This window comes from Plodia interpunctella, chromosome 1 (genome assembly GCF_027563975.2).
Source record: "Plodia interpunctella isolate USDA-ARS_2022_Savannah chromosome 1, ilPloInte3.2, whole genome shotgun sequence".
Classification (NCBI taxonomy): Eukaryota; Metazoa; Arthropoda; class Insecta; order Lepidoptera; family Pyralidae; genus Plodia; species Plodia interpunctella.
The window spans coordinates 8,567,758-8,584,823 of NC_071294.1; the positions used below are offsets into that span (position 1 = coordinate 8,567,758).

Consider the following 17,066-nt stretch of genomic DNA (forward strand, 5'->3'; position numbering starts at 1 on the left):
TTCGTTAATATAACATTTTCAATCGAGAAAATCACAGATTAGACTTCCAGTTCTTAGACAAAATGGTTTCGGCCTCATGTCTCTCCCCTGATGATGTCTTCATTCTCTTCTTATTTACGATCTACATACAACTCACGAGGCTTGCTCTATTTTGTGGAAATAGTTATGAAAGTGCACGGAAGGAAACATTTAAGGCGGGGACGCGCTCTAAGCCCTTCTAAAGCTATGCCGCTGGCTATGAAATTTCCTACTAGGTACATAAGTCCGTTCTATGTATAGTTGACAGGAACTATCATTTGTACCAGAGTATAAAATCACTACCTTGGAATTAGTAGGTACTTGTCGAAGTACCTATTAAATCCATTATTACTACGGTTTAATCTGTTTGATGGATCCTTAAAGGGACAGTTTAGTTTCTCTTTATTTTTGAAGGTTATCGTTCAGTATTGTATTCTAAATTCTGTATAATTGTTGCCGTGAATGTTTTAATCTATTAATAATAAATATACTGGTTTAAAATTTAAGACATGTATAAGAGTATGAAAAATAAAAAGCAGTATTTTTTATAAAATATAATAATGAACAATCAAATAAATCTTTATATAACTATACAACAGAAAAGAAACTCGTAAAAGAACTTACAAAAATAAGTAGACAACTAAAAGATCCTTAAAACTATATACATTCAGTTCATAGTGCACACAAGTGACCGTCCGTCAGGAATAATTGCATTCGTCAGGTATCCCATTGGGATAAATATGAGCGCCGAGCAGTCGTGTATATATATATATATAGCAACACACGTTCCATTTCTATAGGTCAATTTTCAATTTTTAGTGACTAATCACAATTATAGGTATCAAAGACAGATATAACAATAGATGTACAAATGTATATGTCTTAGTGTTTTCATATAATGTGCAGAGGCCCAATAGGCCTCAGAGTGAGATCCTGTTCATGATCATTTTCAGATCAATATTATGTTAAAGTATATTATTTTTTTGAGTATCCTACAAAACGAGGAAACTTTGTGGCTAGCTCCAACCGCGAGTTGTTCTATGTATTTTTTTGTCTAAATCCAAGTTAATTATTTGTCCTCTTTACAATGCTTGTGCTCAGTCTAGATTTTTTTTGTTTTTTAAAGTAGCTCGATCTATCGCGATGAGTATAGGGTCATAAAGGGCAGTTGATGATGCAAATCGGCTATGAACTGGAGGATTATGGCTAACGCCAGTTAACAAAGTCTTTTATCGGAAATTGACGGGTTTCAATTCCATCGCCGAATGTGCCTGCATACACTCGGACTCACTTCACTGGGGGCTTCATGGAATCTATTGCTGTTCTATTTGTCCACATCCTAGACATAAATTTACTTCAAATGCATAGAAATTCAGTTGCACGTTCCCATCAATTTAAATGGTTGGCAACTGAAGATGCTCGTTTCACTTTTGCAGCTAAGCACTTTCAGCTTAATAAATTCGGGGATCATCAATTAAAGTCGAAATCGTTGCGTGGCGGGTGCTAGCGCTTGTCCTGCGGCGGCGTGTCGGGCTTGGGCGCGGCGTCGGGCGGCGGCGAGGCAGCGGCGTGCGGGCGGGGGCGCCAGGCGTCCAGCAGCGCCTCCACGCGCTCGTCCGTGGGGCCCCAGCGCGCGAACCCCGCCGCATTCTGCAGCCACACCACCACCGTGCCGCCGCCCCAGCGGAAGTACACCTCGTTCCTGAAATAAATTAATAGCAATTTATTGCACATAAAACCAGACATAAGATGCCATTCAAACAAAACAACTAGAAAGATGTACAAAAGGCGGTCTAATTCCAGGCAGTAGCCTGGAAAAGGAAAGAAGATATAAATGAAAATATAAAAACGATGCAAGGAGGAGAATGTAATGGTAATATGTACAAAGATTGATAACTCACTTAGGAAGTACGTGTTGGAATCCATGTCTATATTCATGTTCAAACGCTGGTATCACTACCTGAAAATGATCATAAATTATTATGGCTGATTTTCTTCAGCTATAAACAAATTAGTCTAATTAAAATCAATATAAAAATCATCATATATTTATAATCATTAATAGTATATAGTTACGAACAAATTAAATAGATTAAAATGAAATAAAAATATCTTAATAAAATTAAAATGGCCAAAAATAAAAATAAAACCTTTGTTCGAGCCAACTTTGTTGAATTAAAAAAAATCTTAAGTAAAAGAAACGTGTAAAACCGCGAGTCGATTGCTTTGTCTCCGTGATTTCAACGTCCGTCTTTGTTGGAGTATTAATTTGGAAATTGTATGGAGTGGATATTCGACGTGCATCGACTCACGTCAATATGAAAATAAGAGAGCAATTGTCAGAGTCAAAGGCAAACCTGCTTGCGCTTGAAGTGGCTGGCCTGCAGCTTGTGCAGCGCATGCGTGGTGCGGTCGGGCCACTCGGGCAGCAGCACCACGAAGCTGAGCGGCTCCGCCGACTCCTGCAGCAGCCGCTCCATGTGCCGCAGCGCCGCCTCCAGCAGCTCCTCGCAGTACGGCGGGTGCGCCACCATCGACCCCGACACCGGCCGCAGCTCCAGGAATGGACTGGTTTACAGATACCTTTTATGTTATTTGTTTTATATATCAAACACATTTAAATATCAAAATAAATACGAAATAAATAGTAACTAAAACTAGATAAAACCTAATAATAACGACCAAAACTAATTACTTAAAAATATATCTCACATTGTACAACATTTTATGTGAAGAAACGTCAAGCCCAAAGTCAATTTTTTTTTTATCTCAAGATTGTCGACAATCGAAAACATAAGAAATTCGGATCAAATTGGCTGCAGTAATGTAAAACATCAAAATATCGATGAAAATGTCTTCTTAACGATTATCGTGCACTCGTGAAGTCCACACATGCATAACTATTTTTAAGATCTCGATGTTACAAAATAAGAAAATCACATTTCCGAACAAACTAGACAAATCATTTTTGAACACTGGAAAATAATCATATAAAACCGACTCACCCCCGCGAGCCGAAATACGAGTCAGTGTCCGCGAATGCGGAGCAGTACTGGCGGAAGTAGCAGTCGAGGGGACTGGCGAAGCACTCGAAGGTGACGCCGAAGCAGCGCTGCAGACACTCCAGCACGGACACGGGCAGCGACATCTGCGTGAGGTGCGCCTCCGCCCCCGCGCCCACCCACGCCGCGTACCGCCGCAGCAGGCACCACACGCGCGACAGGAACTGCTCGAACTTCTTGTCGTCGAAGCAGCTGTATCTATAAAGGCATTCCTGGTAACAAGTAATTCAAAAGTTAAGTTACCACTTTTTCTTTATTTGTTACTAGCTGCGCCCCGAGGCTTTGGTGCCAAATTTTATAACAGTCAGTCTAATCAGATTTTGAATGAGAAGAGTAACAAATACATACACACAAACATCCTCACAAACTTTCGCATTTATAATATTATTAGTCTGACCGACACGGCGTTCGGTCCAAAGGCACTTAACTTTCGACAATTTCCCAGTCAGACTTAAAATTATATTATTACATATTTTGAAGAAAAAAAAACTAAATACATTTTGTAATAGGAAGTATTAATGCTATTCAAAACGTTTCTTTTAAAGTACTTTAATAATACCTTCCTTATGTAAGCATTAGTTTGTGAAAATATGCGACAGTTATATTTGGGCATATTTAGGTGCCGAAATATTGGGAAACATTGTTTTACAAATGAAAATAAATGGAGCAGTTTTGGCCAAATAAAATAATATCCCAATCACAAAAATAGTTAATATGATATCAATACTGTTCAATAATAATGAAATGATAACACAATACCATAAAGGTATTTTGTTTTACACCGATTCATTTAGCAAATTCGTGTTGTATTTAATACTTTCTATTCTGAAGCCTATTCAATAATCCACTAAATCCTTCTTTTTTCTTTTAAACTCTCACCACGATTGCGAAGAACTATTTTAGTCGCAAATCTTCAACAATATTGAAAATTGGCGCTCTTTGCTTGCCGCCATTGACAATGTTTGTTTGCCGAAGTTGTAACAGTAGCGCCATCTGCGGCGAGCTTTGCGTAATATTCCCTATTTATGACTAACGAAAAAAGTTATAAATTTTTATACACATACTTCAGTGGAAAGATACATACCAACTTTTGTAAATAAGTAGCATTGAGGATTTGTGACTCGCCCAAATAGCGCAGCAGGGCCTGGTCTCTGTCGAGGAAGTGTTCGACGAGCGGCGGGCGCGGCGACGGCACCGCGAACTGGACCGGGTAGCACCACACCTTGCGCAGCGCGGCCTGCTGAAGGGGCGCCTGCAGTTCCTAGACATTAACAATATGTTAAGGACCAGTTTCTGATAGAACCCATGTCATAAACTAACAGATAAATTGTTAGATACATCTGCCTAATGTGATTGGCTAGCCGTATCCAATTTATAACACTGTTTTGATATGTTACATTTAGGCTATCTCATACTTTATCATCAAGCCGCAAGCAGTTCTCAGCAACAGACCCTAGAATAATGGAGAACTCTATGTCGTTCCTGGCTCAAAGGCTCTCCTTAGCAATTCAACGCGGTAATGCAGCTAGCATTATGGGGACCTTCAGGCCGGGTTCGGCACGGAGTGGTCTCATAAATTAATTAACTTTTTGACGAAGCATGTTGCAGATTTCTTCATGTAAACATTTTGACAAAGCTTCTTGCAGATTTTACTGTTGTATATTTTGACGAAGCTTGTGGTGGATACTATGAAATAAATTTTTCTATTATTTTAATGGAGAACGGTAGTTCTGAACTAAGCTGCTAGGTAGGTGATATGGATATAAATGAAATCAATGCTTTTAATGACTGTGACTAAAACCTTATTAGAGGACTAAATCCATGCAAACTGTGTGAAGCCACTTACAACTAAGTTCAGAACCACCATTCTAAATATTACATACATTACATGCATTAGTTACAGTTCTGTGTATTCTGTAAATTGGAACAGTTTTGCCTCATCTGAGGTTGACCATACTTTTATTTATTTACCATTCCATTTTCTATTTATCACACTTCTGAAGTGACAATATTCTGATTGTACCTAACATCCATATATTTTCTCCATATTCATATATTACCTGAATTCCATTTTCTTTCAGAAGAGTGCTGTGTTTTTCTCGTATTTTTCGAGCATACTCTGCTGACAAGTGGTATATCTTCAAGCATATCCCCTCCACTGAAGCCTTTACAGTTTCTGATAAATGTGGCTGACATTGTCTCTGAAAGAAAAAAAAAGAATGAAAGAGCAAACATCTCTTTGGCATTTTTCAAACAAAATTAGCCTGGCGAAACACAGGGCCAAAGCTGGTATAGCTCTGCCTTCATCTATGTATACAAGTACATTTCGAATATTATTTGAAATAGATTGCTATGAGTAAGTTATTTTTATTAAGCAACAAAACACTTTTGATATAAAAGATATGAAAGTATCTCAAACAGGGCAAGAAATATTTTAATTTCGTTTTGTGTGTGATATTGTGTTCAATAAAACATAAAATAAATAATAAATACTATTTTTAGAAACCAACCCTGAGATGAGCCAGTCTGTCCTGAAAATCATCATATGTTGCTCCTACTGTTCTTCTCAGCCACTGGAATGTGTCTTCAGCATTCCATTTTACAACTTTTCGGCTTTCTGGTGAAGCATTTCTCGATTCTATCATCTTTTTGGCAGCTTCAGCGTAACGTGACAATTGTTTTCGAGCATCTCCAGTAAACTTGGGATGAGTCAATTTTATCGGAATATCATTCATGATTTCTTCATACATTGACCGAGATATTTCAGGAAAACAGTGACTTGGTAGTAATGGGTCTGATCCACCTTGATCATTTACTTTACGTTCCATCAACCAACGATTAAATGAATCCTTTGGAGCATCAATGCCTTCTCGTGTGTGACACAATTCCTGATAACACTGCCGCAACTTGTTTGCTAAAGTAAATCTGAAACCTTCTATTTCCGGATGGGGATGAGGGCAAATTGTGGGAGGACGTTCATAGATCACTACATTAGTTGGTACTTCAATGTCCCATGGACCGGCTAAGACAAACTTTTTAGGTGGAGGACCATTATCTTCTGAAGGTCGTCGTTTTGTGGCACCTGGTGTCATATTTCCAGGATTAGGAGGGCCAGTATGACATATCCCCAGAGGATCTGTAATTGGATCAAAGTCTCTTTTTACAGCCGGTAACTCCCACATAGATTCACCAGACAATTTGTTCCAAAAGTAAGGTCTATTTTCCCGTTTCGACCAATACTTCCGCCAGCCCTGTTGCAAGAGGTCTGGATGCAAGTCAGCGGCCAAATGAGGGGCGAGCGGCGCGGGCGCTCCGGGTGTTTGCGGAGTCTCAGCACTGCCGCTGGGCGAAGATTGAATTTCTGGAGATGAGTCGCTGTGTGTTGTGTTGGTTTCCCACGTCGAGGAGCCAGCCACCACTTTATCACGAACATCATTCATGTTGGCGCACTAATCTTAGGAGGTAATACAAATATTACATATAAAATATAGTTAAAATAAAATGTTAAAAAATGATTAAAAACATAGTTGATGTATTTGTAAACTGCGTCCCGACAGTTTGACACTAATAAGGTTCCAATAAGCACAAAAATTTACTTGCGAGTCACAATATTGTTAGCGCCAAGAACTGATATCAAAAAAATTCGATTGATCTCAGAGATACACATAATAATACATGTCAAATGATGAATTAAACCAAATATCACAAAAATAACATTATAAAAACAACGAAAACAACAGGAAAATCTGTTGTCGTAAGATTTGTGAATAAACTAACGCAAGTTCCCAAGCACCGCCATCACAGAATGACAAATTAACATGACATGAATGAATGAATGACATTAGGCATACCAACCAAATTTCTTTTATCTATGCTACGATAGAATATATGATAGAATATAGAGTAGTGTCCAACACAACAAAACAGCATACAGTGCAGCAAGCAGGCAGCAAGCAGCGCAGTGAGTGCACGGGGAGGAATAGTGTACATTGTCAGTAAAATGTCAATGTCAAAATTGCTTTTTCTATCAAAAATTGTCTACATTTCTATTCAAATCCATAGTTTACTGCATACATATGTGTACCTACCTACTCTTACTGATCTAATAAAAATTTTGTTTTATTAAACCCAAAGAATATTATTGTATGAACTAGCTGATTTACGTAGTAACTAATTGGTAATCTGTGTAGCTGATATAGAAAGGGCCAGGAAGGGCGCGCGGACGCGGATCAAATCAATCAATGTTATCGCTTTGTGAACTTACGAAATATTTTTGTCACTAGATAATAAGTGTATATTTAAAAATGTGGTACCTAATTCATTAAAATTACATATAGTTTAATTTGAGCATCTACCGCAAACAACTACAACCGCATCACTATCTACTAATTCATTTCATTCATACACAATGTATGATATTGAAATAAATACGGCTGAAAAAGAATTTTGCAGTTATGATTACAGTAAGTTGGATAAAATTGACCAAGTGGATTATGATAAAATCACATATGATTCATTTTTTACTAAATACATGCTTAAAAATATTCCTTGCATTATTAAAAATGTAAGCTCAACATGGGAATGCAACAGAAAATGGACTGAAGATGGAAAAATTATATATGATTACTTTAGTGAAACCTATGGTGACTTGGAAGCACCTATAGCAGATTGTGATAAAATCAATTTTAATTCTCATTGCAAAACTGACATGAAAGTTAGTGCATACATGACATATCTTAAAAGCACAAACAAAGATAAATTATTATACCTTAAGGATTGGCATCTTCAGAGATTAAGGCCTAGTGATGCTTTTTATGAAATACCATTATTATTTGCCTCTGACTGGCTAAATGAATATGCAGTTGACCATAGAAGTGATGACTTCATGTTTGTTTATATAGGCCCTAGAGAATCATGGTGAGTATATAATTTCAAAATTACAGTTCAGAAGTGCTTAACATATGATACATATCATGCTGGACATGTAAGTAATAATCTATACAATATTGAATAATATTATTTCTAGCTACTCTATAATTTCCCTCTCTCAGGTGTTTTGGAATTGTGAATAGCCAGGCTATAAGCTTTTCTTAATGTGGCTACAGAGAAATATATCTAAAAAAATATTTATCATAGTAAATCATCTCAACATCATCTATAAACTCATTAACTTTATTTCTGATATATATAAATAAATACTAATAAAATGACACACTAAAAATGTTTATACTATCTAACAAGAGTTAATTAAACACAGACAGGATAAAGGCCTGTCCAGCTTCACTCGGGTAAAACATAATTATACACCTAAACCTTACTCAGGAAACACTATCTATTGGTGAAAACTACATGAAAATCAGTGCAGTAGTTTTTGAGTTTATCACCAACAGACAGATGTGGTAGAGGACTTTGTTCTTTTTGTTGTTTTGTATGGGATGTTAGGATGATACTTTATTTTGCAGGACTCCTCTGCATGCAGATGTCTATAATTCCTATAGCTGGTCTGTAAATGTTGTGGGAAAGAAAAAATGGATTCTGTTGCCCCCAGGAGAAGAAGAAAAGCTCAAGGATGCCTTAGGAAATTTGCCACTATTTACTGATGTAACAAGGAATGTGAAATATTTTGAAATTATACAGGAACAAGGTGATGCTATATTTGTACCATCTGGGTGGTTCCATCAAGTACTCAACTTATTAGACACAATTTCAATTAACCATAACTGGATTAATGCCTGTAATATTGATCATGTTTGGGAAGCTTTGCAATGTAGTTTGACTTCTGTTGAAAAGGAAATTGAAGAATTTAGGGATACACCTGAATATTATTCACAATGTCAATTAATTTTAAAATCTTTGTTTGGAATGGACTATGTATCATTCATAACATTTTTAATTTATATTTCTAAAAAGAGATTAAATCAGATGGAAGCTAGTAACAAATTAGAATTTCAAAAATTTGAATTCGGGCATAATCATAAGAGGTTTGACATTAAAGTTTTATCAAAAATAATTAATGATATAGACATGAGTCAAGATTTATTTTTCAATAATTTTTGCCCTGCACACCTTAAAAATGATTTTATGAGTACTAAACTGCTGCTTTCCAGCTTCAATAACTTCAAAGACTGTGCTAACCAGGGACCTGCTTAGGTAGGTACATGTAACTATTATCAATTTCGAAAAATTGTTAGAATTGTATATAATTCAATAAAGTTTAATTCAAGGTGGGAAACTTTTCATACCGACCTTGTAGTCTTGTTAAATTATTTTTTTCAAGCATAGTGGGCAAACGGGTTGCTTAAAGCAATTTTAATATGTCCCATATTATAATATTAAAAATGCTTTAAGCTCCCGCGCGGCTGATTGGGCCGAGAGTCGTTATTTATTTCTAATAAGGTGTGCAATACAGGTGACAGCCATAACACAAAACAAATTGTTAGTTGACAAGGTTAGAAAAATGTAAAAAATATGTATAATATATATAAAATACGTATATTTAGGACCATACCGATATTTCATATGGATCATTCCTTAATACGAAAATTTAAAGTTAGTTGAAAAAAATCTTTTCACAATTTTTTTACAAATGAGATTTTTCAGTAGCGTATACACAACCTTTATTTAAAAACTCCTCTATATCGCTTTGTTTGTAACCTATTTCTCTTAATATATCTATTGTGTCTTGACCTGCCTTGGGTAAAGGCTTTTTAGCAACAGGTATTCCAGGAGTCATTGATAATTTTGGCGCTGGCTTAGGTATAATAATATTATTAGTATCTCTGTCGAAAGTTTCGCTATCAGCATAATATTTTTGTTGGTCAATAGTATCGAATTCCAAAACAGGTGTCACACAGGCATCTAACTTATCGAATGTTGAGCACCATTCATCTTGAGTTTTCTGTAAAAATATTTCTTTAAATTTATTTGCACATTTTTCGATGTCAAATTGACTATATTCAACTTCTGACAAATTTAAACCTTTCAGAAATTCTGAATAAAATTGGGGTTCTAATGCCCCTACTGCCATAAATTTGTTATCCTTTGTTTTATATGTTTTATAAAAGGGCATTCCACCATCCAGTGCATTTGTTCCTGGTTCTCCTGACCAAATTGGCAATTTTCTCGATCGAAAAATCCATGATGATATATATGCCAATCCATCTGTCATGCTCGCATCAACAATCTGACCTTTTCCCGACTTGGTTCTTTCAAAGAGAGCTAAAATAATTCCCAAAGAGCATAACACACCGCCACCTGCAAAATCAGCCAAGAGATTTAAAGGTGGCGATGGGGCGCGATCTTTACTTCGCAATAAGGACAGTATACCAGACATAGCGACATAGTTTATATCATGTCCTGCTTTATCTTTCAAGTAACCATCCTGGCCATAACCAGTTAATCTTGCATAAATTAATCGAGGATTTTCATTTAAAAGTATGTCTGGCCCCAATCCAATTTTTTCTAATACACCAGGCCGAAATGTATCCAAAAATACATCTGAATTACAACACATTTTTTTTACTATAGATATTCCTTCGCTGCTCTTAAGGTTTACTGAAATCATTCGTTTTCCATTTGACATAACATCAAAAGGGCTTGGTTGTATCTGTAATGTACATATGGCTTTTAATTAGGTAGTTCTAGGTAAAACGTGAAGAGGTCACAAAAAATCTTAGTATAGCATTTATAATGTAAGTTAGAATTAGGATTGTTTTAAACTCGGGTAAATTCTATATAGAATAATTTCAGCCGGTAATAAGAATAAAAAAATTCATGCTTTCCACCAATTTATCGTAACGATTAATCGACATACGTTGGTTGTTACTTAGGTACTCACTTTTTGAATCACTGTAACGGCTGCTCCAAAATCAGCCAATATAGATCCACACAAGGGACCTGGAGCCAACCCCATCATTTCAATAACTCTTATGCCTTTTAAAGCCATGATTGAATAAAATTATAAGCCTGAAAATTCCCTTGTTATTACATAGTGATTAAATTCATTTTAGTTTATTGGCAATTAAAGATTCTAGTGAAAAGACTAGTCCATGTGAATGTGGACTAGAAATATTTTTTCAAATCAGACTGATGGTAGGTAGGTACCTACTTACTTAGTTCTTGAGATTGGCACGTGAAAACAAATAAATTACACATCCATAACCATTTACCTAAATACTGAAAAGGTAAACCTTTTTTGCAATTCATTTTTATAAAAATACATACTAATTGAATGTACTTATTGACTTTTAAAGTGTTCGGTTTGTGATTCTTTCCAGCAATCAATTTGAGCGTAAGATAATAAATGATATTGGACAGGGCTAATCTGTTAAATGCACCACAACCGCTGGACTTCGTAGCCACTAAGTGGGAACTACCTAAAGAGAGAGACCAGGAACGAGATGGACCGACGATATGAGAACATTTGAGAAAACAGATCGGAAATTTCTTAGAAAGTTGAATTGAATGAAATTCTTCAAATATAAGCTGAGCATAGCAGACGATCAATGGAGGTTGATAAAATTATTATATTTCACGTCATCATTTATTGGCATTCTTTTAACATCTATTATTTTGTCAATTTATTATCATATGTCAAGATTGTGCTTTTAATATAGGTAGGTAACCTATGTAGAATATTTAGCATACCTTATCTTTAATACCTACAAAATTTACAAAAAATCTGCTTAAGTATATAGGCTGTATCTGCTATTGTATACATTTTTATTATTCTATTTTTGATTAGTGTTCGCATTGGTGCCTACGCATTCTCGCCTGTCGCTCGCCACCTTCTTCGAACTTTGATCAGAACGTTTCGTTTGATACAATAGGTATCATAAAAGATCCTTTTTGATGAACCTACCTACGTTTTATATTTTAGTATCTACCTAAATATAAAACGTAGGTAGGTTGTATACCTATTTACTCAGATTTTACCAAAATACCTTTTATCGAATTTGATATTTAAGTCCGAAGTTCATTTTAATCATCTTCCGAAGTTATCTTTTACAAAATAATATGGAAAAGTTTATATTTTCTATAAATTATATCTAGCGAAAAACTTACTGTTTATAATATGCGTTCTTGCTTTAAATTACTACGATACTGAATACATACATGCAAGTTTTGCAAACCAGTTGTAAGTTTGGATTTTATGTCGAAAAACACTGTGGGTCAGGTCTACTGTCATTGTAAGGTAGGACCAGTGTATATTGTAGATATGTAGGTACCATAGATGTATTAAATAGTTTTATATACATCATTCGACGACATTAGTAAGGACGGAGCATAGTGTCACGACACGAACACTCTCCCCATCCCTTTCCCGCCTGGCGCCTCACTCACCCGTATAATGTTGCTAGTGCCCTATAATTTATCCCAATAAGTAAATCTTTTTTGGAATAAAAAAGTATGAAATTATATCGCAACTACATATACATGACATACTACAACATAAAAAAATACTGAAAACATAACACTCCCTTTTTTGACCGAGCGAGCGAAGTGTACAATTCGGCTTGGGGCAAAAATATATTTTTTGTATGTATGTATGTTTATAACGCGATAACTTTTGAACCGTTGGTCTGATTTTGATGAAATTTAAAAGGTACTTGTGTAGGATCTGTCAATAGAATTTATAAGTTCGTGGGGTATCAAAATCAGTAAAGCCGTTTTTGAAATATTCACATTTTGTAAAAATATCAAAAATTTATTGTGTTCGGGAGGTCTATGTTCGCGGCGAACAACTAGTTTTACTTTATACCTGTACTATTGCCAATGAATACTACCTATCTAAGTTTAGACCTATAAAATAACGACGTCAAGAAAAAAAAATCGGAGATTTTTTTCCACTATTCTGGCAACACTTGCAAAATGGACGCTTGACTTAAAGTTGATTTACTTAGTGTTTTGTTTTGGTAAAATTACCTATTCTGCACGTCGGAACAACACAGGACGGCATGGCGAATTTTTGTCTTAGTCGTTGACCGACGTATTAACAGAGCGCGCGGCGGCTATTGTATAGGAGAGACGGATCCATGGAATTAGTAGGTACTCCGTACGAAGTCACTTACTAAGTCCATGAACGGAGTCGAGCGAGAAACTTGGCGACCGTGCAGAAGTCGCTAGATACCTACTACCTGCTTGCTGTTCACGAAGCAGGACGCTCACGCTCTCTATACAAAGTGTTTGGTCAATGGTATATAAAGCCGAAAATGGTAGATAGGGTATCGTATCCACATTCTCTGAAAAAAAATGGTTGCCTGTAAAGTCGGTTTTACGGGCGAAGATTTTACGTGACAACGTCTTTTTACGCGCGCGGCAGACCGATCATAGTTGAGTGGGAGAGAGACGCAAGGCATTCGGCGGGCCTCCCTCTCGTTCGGTGACTCATCGTAACGTTACCGGGCGTTACACTTTTTCATAAGTGACTCCCAGCCGCAACCTGATTTAAGACGTTGTCACGTCAAAATATTTCCATGGGGATAAAACGTCACAATAGAGAGTTAAGATTTTAGATTACGGTAAAATTAGTGCAGTGCCAATCCTGGAACAGCTGATTTCATTCGTCTGTACAACTTATTGTTCATTGATCTCTGTACCAGGATTGGTGCAAATTATGATGATGAAAATTCAAAACGTCGCTTTTATGCCTAAGATCGTTGAGTCTCTGAGAGGACAATATTATTTTTTTAATTATGAAATACATGCAAAATCGCTTTCACGGAACTGTCTCTATTGGAAACGTAAGTAAAAACAATAATAAGAAATGTTATCTTGTTGACAATTGAAGCAATTCAACTTTTAAAATTGCGAGTTATTTCTCTTGTAATCTCCGCAATAATTCGAAATAATTTACGAAAACAGATTTCTTCAATTTTGAATATTTTTGTTATAATTTTGCCTAAATTATGATAATGATATCAATAATCCGGCTGAACTGGCATGGCACTAGTATCAATAGCTCAGTGGTTAAGAGATCCGGCTATGTGACGTTCTGCTAAGGAATTCTCTGTTCTCGGAATCCCTTAGTATAATGTTCTTATATCTGTCTTCTTGTTCGTAACATATGCTTCCACCATGGAATCCATGGCTTCCACATACATGCCTACTCTTGTGTTGCTACTGTGTAGTACCTACCCTTTTAGCAAACGGGCACTTTTAATGTCAACTAATGTCAAGTAGGTAATGAGTGAATGATTGAATGAAAAAACAATTGTTTGACAAGACAATGCAAGCAAGCAAGCGAGATGAGCGAGCGAGATTGGTGATTTTAATTTACAATAGGTAGATAACTAGATTTTGATGGTTTTAATTTGTAATAATACATAGATATTTTACAGTGTGTATTATATTGTGTGATATCACTCATTTCCTTATTTTATTTTGGGAATTGAACTTGTACAACAGAAGACAATGTCGGTAGCATTCGCTCCACGAGGTAATAGACCTCCGCTGAGTCCTGCACAAATTCAAAAAATGTTAGATGAGAATGCTCACCTTATACAAACTATACAAGAATATCAAGCTAAAGGACAATTGATGGAATGCCATCAATATCAGCAAGTCCTCCACAGAAATCTGGTTTACTTAGCTTCAGTTGCTGACGCCAACCAAAACATCCAAAGTATATTACCGGTAAGTGTGTGAATTACATTAATTTATTTCCAAATTGAAATGGGGCGCTCATATTGTTCACCTAAATGAAATCTCTTCATCTTATGCTGTCAAAAGAATAAAATTTTGTGCAGATTGTGTTAATTCTCACTGGGTCACGTAGGTAGGTACTCAAAAATACTTAATTCGTCCCAGAGCATTGGAAAAAAAATCTGTATATAAAAAAATATGTTAGCATTTGTTTTTATGAAAATGAGTGTAAATTAATTACTGCAAAGAATGAGGATTATTTTTTTTTATATATACAAACATTGGATCAGAAAGAAGTAAAAATAATGTAATTCTTCTTATAATTTTCAGCCCCCTCATGTTCTTGCTGGAAATATGCCACAGGGCCCTTTAAACCCTCCATCTAGTGGAGCAGATGGCACTGGTCAACAGCAATATCGTCCTCCAGGGGTTTCATCGACACCAACAAGGCCTACACAGTCATATGGACAAAGACCATATCCACAAACACAATATCAAGGCCAGTATCAGGGAACACCTGGTGTTTATCCACCACAGGCAGGATATGGACCACCCAGCCAAGGATATGGTCCACCAAATCCATCTCAACAACCACAAGGGTATCCTCCCAATTCTAACTATGGACCACCCATAACTACTGCTCCCAGCAATTACCCTCCATCTTCTCATCCTGGGCCTGGTTACCCTCCATCTACTGCCCAACAACCATATGCGCCGCCTCCTGGCAGCCCTGCTGCTGCAGGCTCTCCATATCCAGTTCGTGGTGCAGCACAACCAGGATACACAAGCAATTCAGGATACCCACCACCTCAAACTGGATCCAATTATCCCAATGTCGGTGTTAGTACTTATAATTCTACACCATCACAGCCTCAGCCTTATCAATCTCAACCTTTCCCAAACACAACCCCAACCTCAGCTTATTCATCTACTCCAACTTCACAACCCAATCGCTCTCCACAACCACCACCCAGTGGTTACACTCCACAAAATCCTACTAGCTCAGGCTATGGTTCACCATCTGCTCAATCTCCTACTTACAATTCTAGTTCCCATGGCAATACTGCACCTCCCTCTACTGTGGCGTCTGGGGTCACAGCTCCTGGTGGCCCCCCTGGGCAGCAATACCCCCCAGGTCAACCATCTCCATATCCACCATCATCTCAGCCACCATATTCAAATCCATCTTCACAGCCTGGTAGCCCAGCCCCATCTGTATCAACAGCCCCTCCTCCTCAAACTTCATATCCCCAAAATCCACAATCTTACCCCCCAGCAGCAGGAACTTACCCCCCACATGCATACCAACAAGGGTATCCACCTGCACAGTATCCACCATCCCCCTACCCTTACGCTCGCGCGCCGGCTCCAGGGGCACCCCCACCCGGCGCACCTCAGCCTTACCCTGGTTATGGATTTCAACCCCCAAACCAGCAGTAAACAGTAAAGCAATGGTTGGTAAGGTTAAGATTACTATGTACTACCTACTTGAAATGTGGATGTATCTTACAATGAATATAAAAATGTATTATTACCACTTTTGATTGCCCAGTTTTCCTTTCTAAGAAGTTATAATAATATATATGATGTGATGTGATATATGTATATGATGTTTTTTTTGTTTATAATAACTTTAATTCTACAATTTGTTTAACAGGTTTTTCCTAAATTTAGTATGCACACATAAAAAAAAAAGTGGTAATGATAATTCACAGGTAAGATATATACCTGCTAGTAATTTACTAATTATAAACAAATTGCAGTGTTTCAAGTATGAATTAAATTGATGGTGGTGACAAAATTTTTAATGCTTTTTTAAATATTTGCAATTCTGCATAAATGTAGGCATGATTATTTAGTGTTTAATTACCTGGTTTTAGAAATGGTAATGGTGAGTAAGAAATCATTAGAAGTACATAGTTAGAACATTTTAGTGAATATTTTAGTTAACAAATGAAATTAGTTCTTAAGATTTTAACTAATTAATGTGTAATCAACTGGTGAAGTTGAAATTTTGTGTAATTAAATTAATATTTCTCAATTGTTAGTAATATTTGACTGATTTTGTAATTAATTGTCAAAACCTAGACAGATATGATAGAGTATTTATATGTAAGAATAAAGATGTCGCTTAAAAATCGGAATTTAAAAATCGCTTTTGTACTTACCTTCCCTAGATTGTGAAACCCATTGGAGTACTTAAACAGTGGGAATAGTTGTTTACCTCCTGTAAAGTACTCACTGGACTAGGGCAATGAGGATTAAAGGAGGAAATCTGGGGTCACTGCCTGTCTTTGAAAACCTAAACTAATGGGGACATTAGAAGTTTGATAAAAACTGAAA

General features: G+C 36.5%; 4 protein-coding genes across 6 annotated transcripts; 2 read left to right on the plus strand and 2 right to left on the minus strand.

Moving 5' to 3' along the window:
• Positions 1–680: 680 nt before the first annotated feature.
• Pcif1 (Phosphorylated CTD-interacting factor 1) lies at positions 681–6,932 on the minus strand. The gene is made up of 8 exons (XM_053749946.2): positions 6,677–6,932; positions 5,591–6,534; positions 5,141–5,281; positions 4,165–4,341; positions 3,024–3,292; positions 2,376–2,586; positions 1,920–1,978; positions 681–1,720 (listed from the first exon to the last, which is right to left on the minus strand). Exons 2-8 carry the CDS (start codon positions 6,518–6,520, stop codon positions 1,522–1,524), a joined length of 1,986 nt encoding a protein of 661 aa, XP_053605921.1. The 5' UTR covers positions 6,521–6,534; positions 6,677–6,932; the 3' UTR covers positions 681–1,521.
• Positions 6,933–6,986: 54 nt separating this feature from the next.
• On the plus strand, positions 6,987–9,325 carry JMJD4 (Jumonji domain containing 4). Its single transcript, XM_053749952.2, has 2 exons — positions 6,987–7,997; positions 8,543–9,325. The coding sequence occupies exons 1-2, from the start codon at positions 7,489–7,491 to the stop codon at positions 9,228–9,230; spliced, it is 1,197 nt and encodes a 398-aa protein (XP_053605927.1). The 5' UTR covers positions 6,987–7,488; the 3' UTR covers positions 9,231–9,325.
• Positions 9,326–9,551: 226 nt separating this feature from the next.
• On the minus strand, positions 9,552–12,319 carry Amacr (Alpha-methylacyl-CoA racemase). Of its 2 annotated transcripts, XM_064436099.1 has the most exons (4): positions 12,144–12,318; positions 10,918–11,045; positions 10,059–10,686; positions 9,821–9,978 (listed from the first exon to the last, which is right to left on the minus strand). In XM_064436099.1, the coding sequence occupies exons 2-4, from the start codon at positions 11,023–11,025 to the stop codon at positions 9,965–9,967; spliced, it is 750 nt and encodes a 249-aa protein (XP_064292169.1). In that variant the 5' UTR covers positions 11,026–11,045; positions 12,144–12,318; the 3' UTR covers positions 9,821–9,964. The 2 variants fall into 2 exon arrangements, with proteins under 2 accessions (XP_053605935.1, XP_064292169.1); XM_053749960.2 differs by having other exon boundaries at positions 9,552–10,686; positions 12,144–12,319.
• Positions 12,320–13,530: 1,211 nt separating this feature from the next.
• On the plus strand, positions 13,531–16,875 carry LOC128672552 (basic proline-rich protein-like). 2 transcript variants are annotated; one of them, XM_053749791.1, is made up of 3 exons: positions 13,531–13,822; positions 14,487–14,714; positions 15,054–16,875. In XM_053749791.1, the coding sequence occupies exons 1-3, from the start codon at positions 13,775–13,777 to the stop codon at positions 16,161–16,163; spliced, it is 1,386 nt and encodes a 461-aa protein (XP_053605766.1). In that variant the 5' UTR covers positions 13,531–13,774; the 3' UTR covers positions 16,164–16,875. The 2 variants fall into 2 exon arrangements, with proteins under 2 accessions (XP_053605766.1, XP_053605758.1); XM_053749783.1 differs by lacking the exon at positions 13,531–13,822 and adding an exon at positions 14,220–14,363.
• The last annotated feature ends 191 nt before the right edge of the window (positions 16,876–17,066 follow it).

What these genes read in the sequence shown, in the direction of transcription:
- Amacr (XM_053749960.2), bottom strand. Translation starts at nt 11,025, where the DNA reads ATGGCTTTAAAAGGCATAAGAGTTATTGAAATGATGGGGTTGGCTCCA. An exon ending in CCGTTACAGTGATTCAAAAA is followed by an intron (nt 10,687 to 10,917) that starts GTGAGTACCTAA and finishes TGTACATTACAG; the next exon opens with ATACAACCAAGCCCTTTTGA.
- LOC128672552 (XM_053749791.1), top strand. Translation starts at nt 13,775, where the DNA reads ATGAAATACATGCAAAATCGCTTTCACGGAACTGTCTCTATTGGAAAC. An exon ending in GAACTGTCTCTATTGGAAAC is followed by an intron (nt 13,823 to 14,486) that starts GTAAGTAAAAAC and finishes CTTGTACAACAG; the next exon opens with AAGACAATGTCGGTAGCATT. An exon ending in ACATCCAAAGTATATTACCG is followed by an intron (nt 14,715 to 15,053) that starts GTAAGTGTGTGA and finishes TATAATTTTCAG; the next exon opens with CCCCCTCATGTTCTTGCTGG.
- Pcif1 (XM_053749946.2), bottom strand. Translation starts at nt 6,520, where the DNA reads ATGAATGATGTTCGTGATAAAGTGGTGGCTGGCTCCTCGACGTGGGAA. An exon ending in ACAGACTGGCTCATCTCAGG is followed by an intron (nt 5,282 to 5,590) that starts GTTGGTTTCTAA and finishes TTTTTCTTTCAG; the next exon opens with AGACAATGTCAGCCACATTT. An exon ending in TTCCAACACGTACTTCCTAA is followed by an intron (nt 1,721 to 1,919) that starts GTGAGTTATCAA and finishes AATTTATTTCAG; the next exon opens with GAACGAGGTGTACTTCCGCT.
- JMJD4 (XM_053749952.2), top strand. Translation starts at nt 7,489, where the DNA reads ATGTATGATATTGAAATAAATACGGCTGAAAAAGAATTTTGCAGTTAT. An exon ending in ATAGGCCCTAGAGAATCATG is followed by an intron (nt 7,998 to 8,542) that starts GTGAGTATATAA and finishes TTTATTTTGCAG; the next exon opens with GACTCCTCTGCATGCAGATG.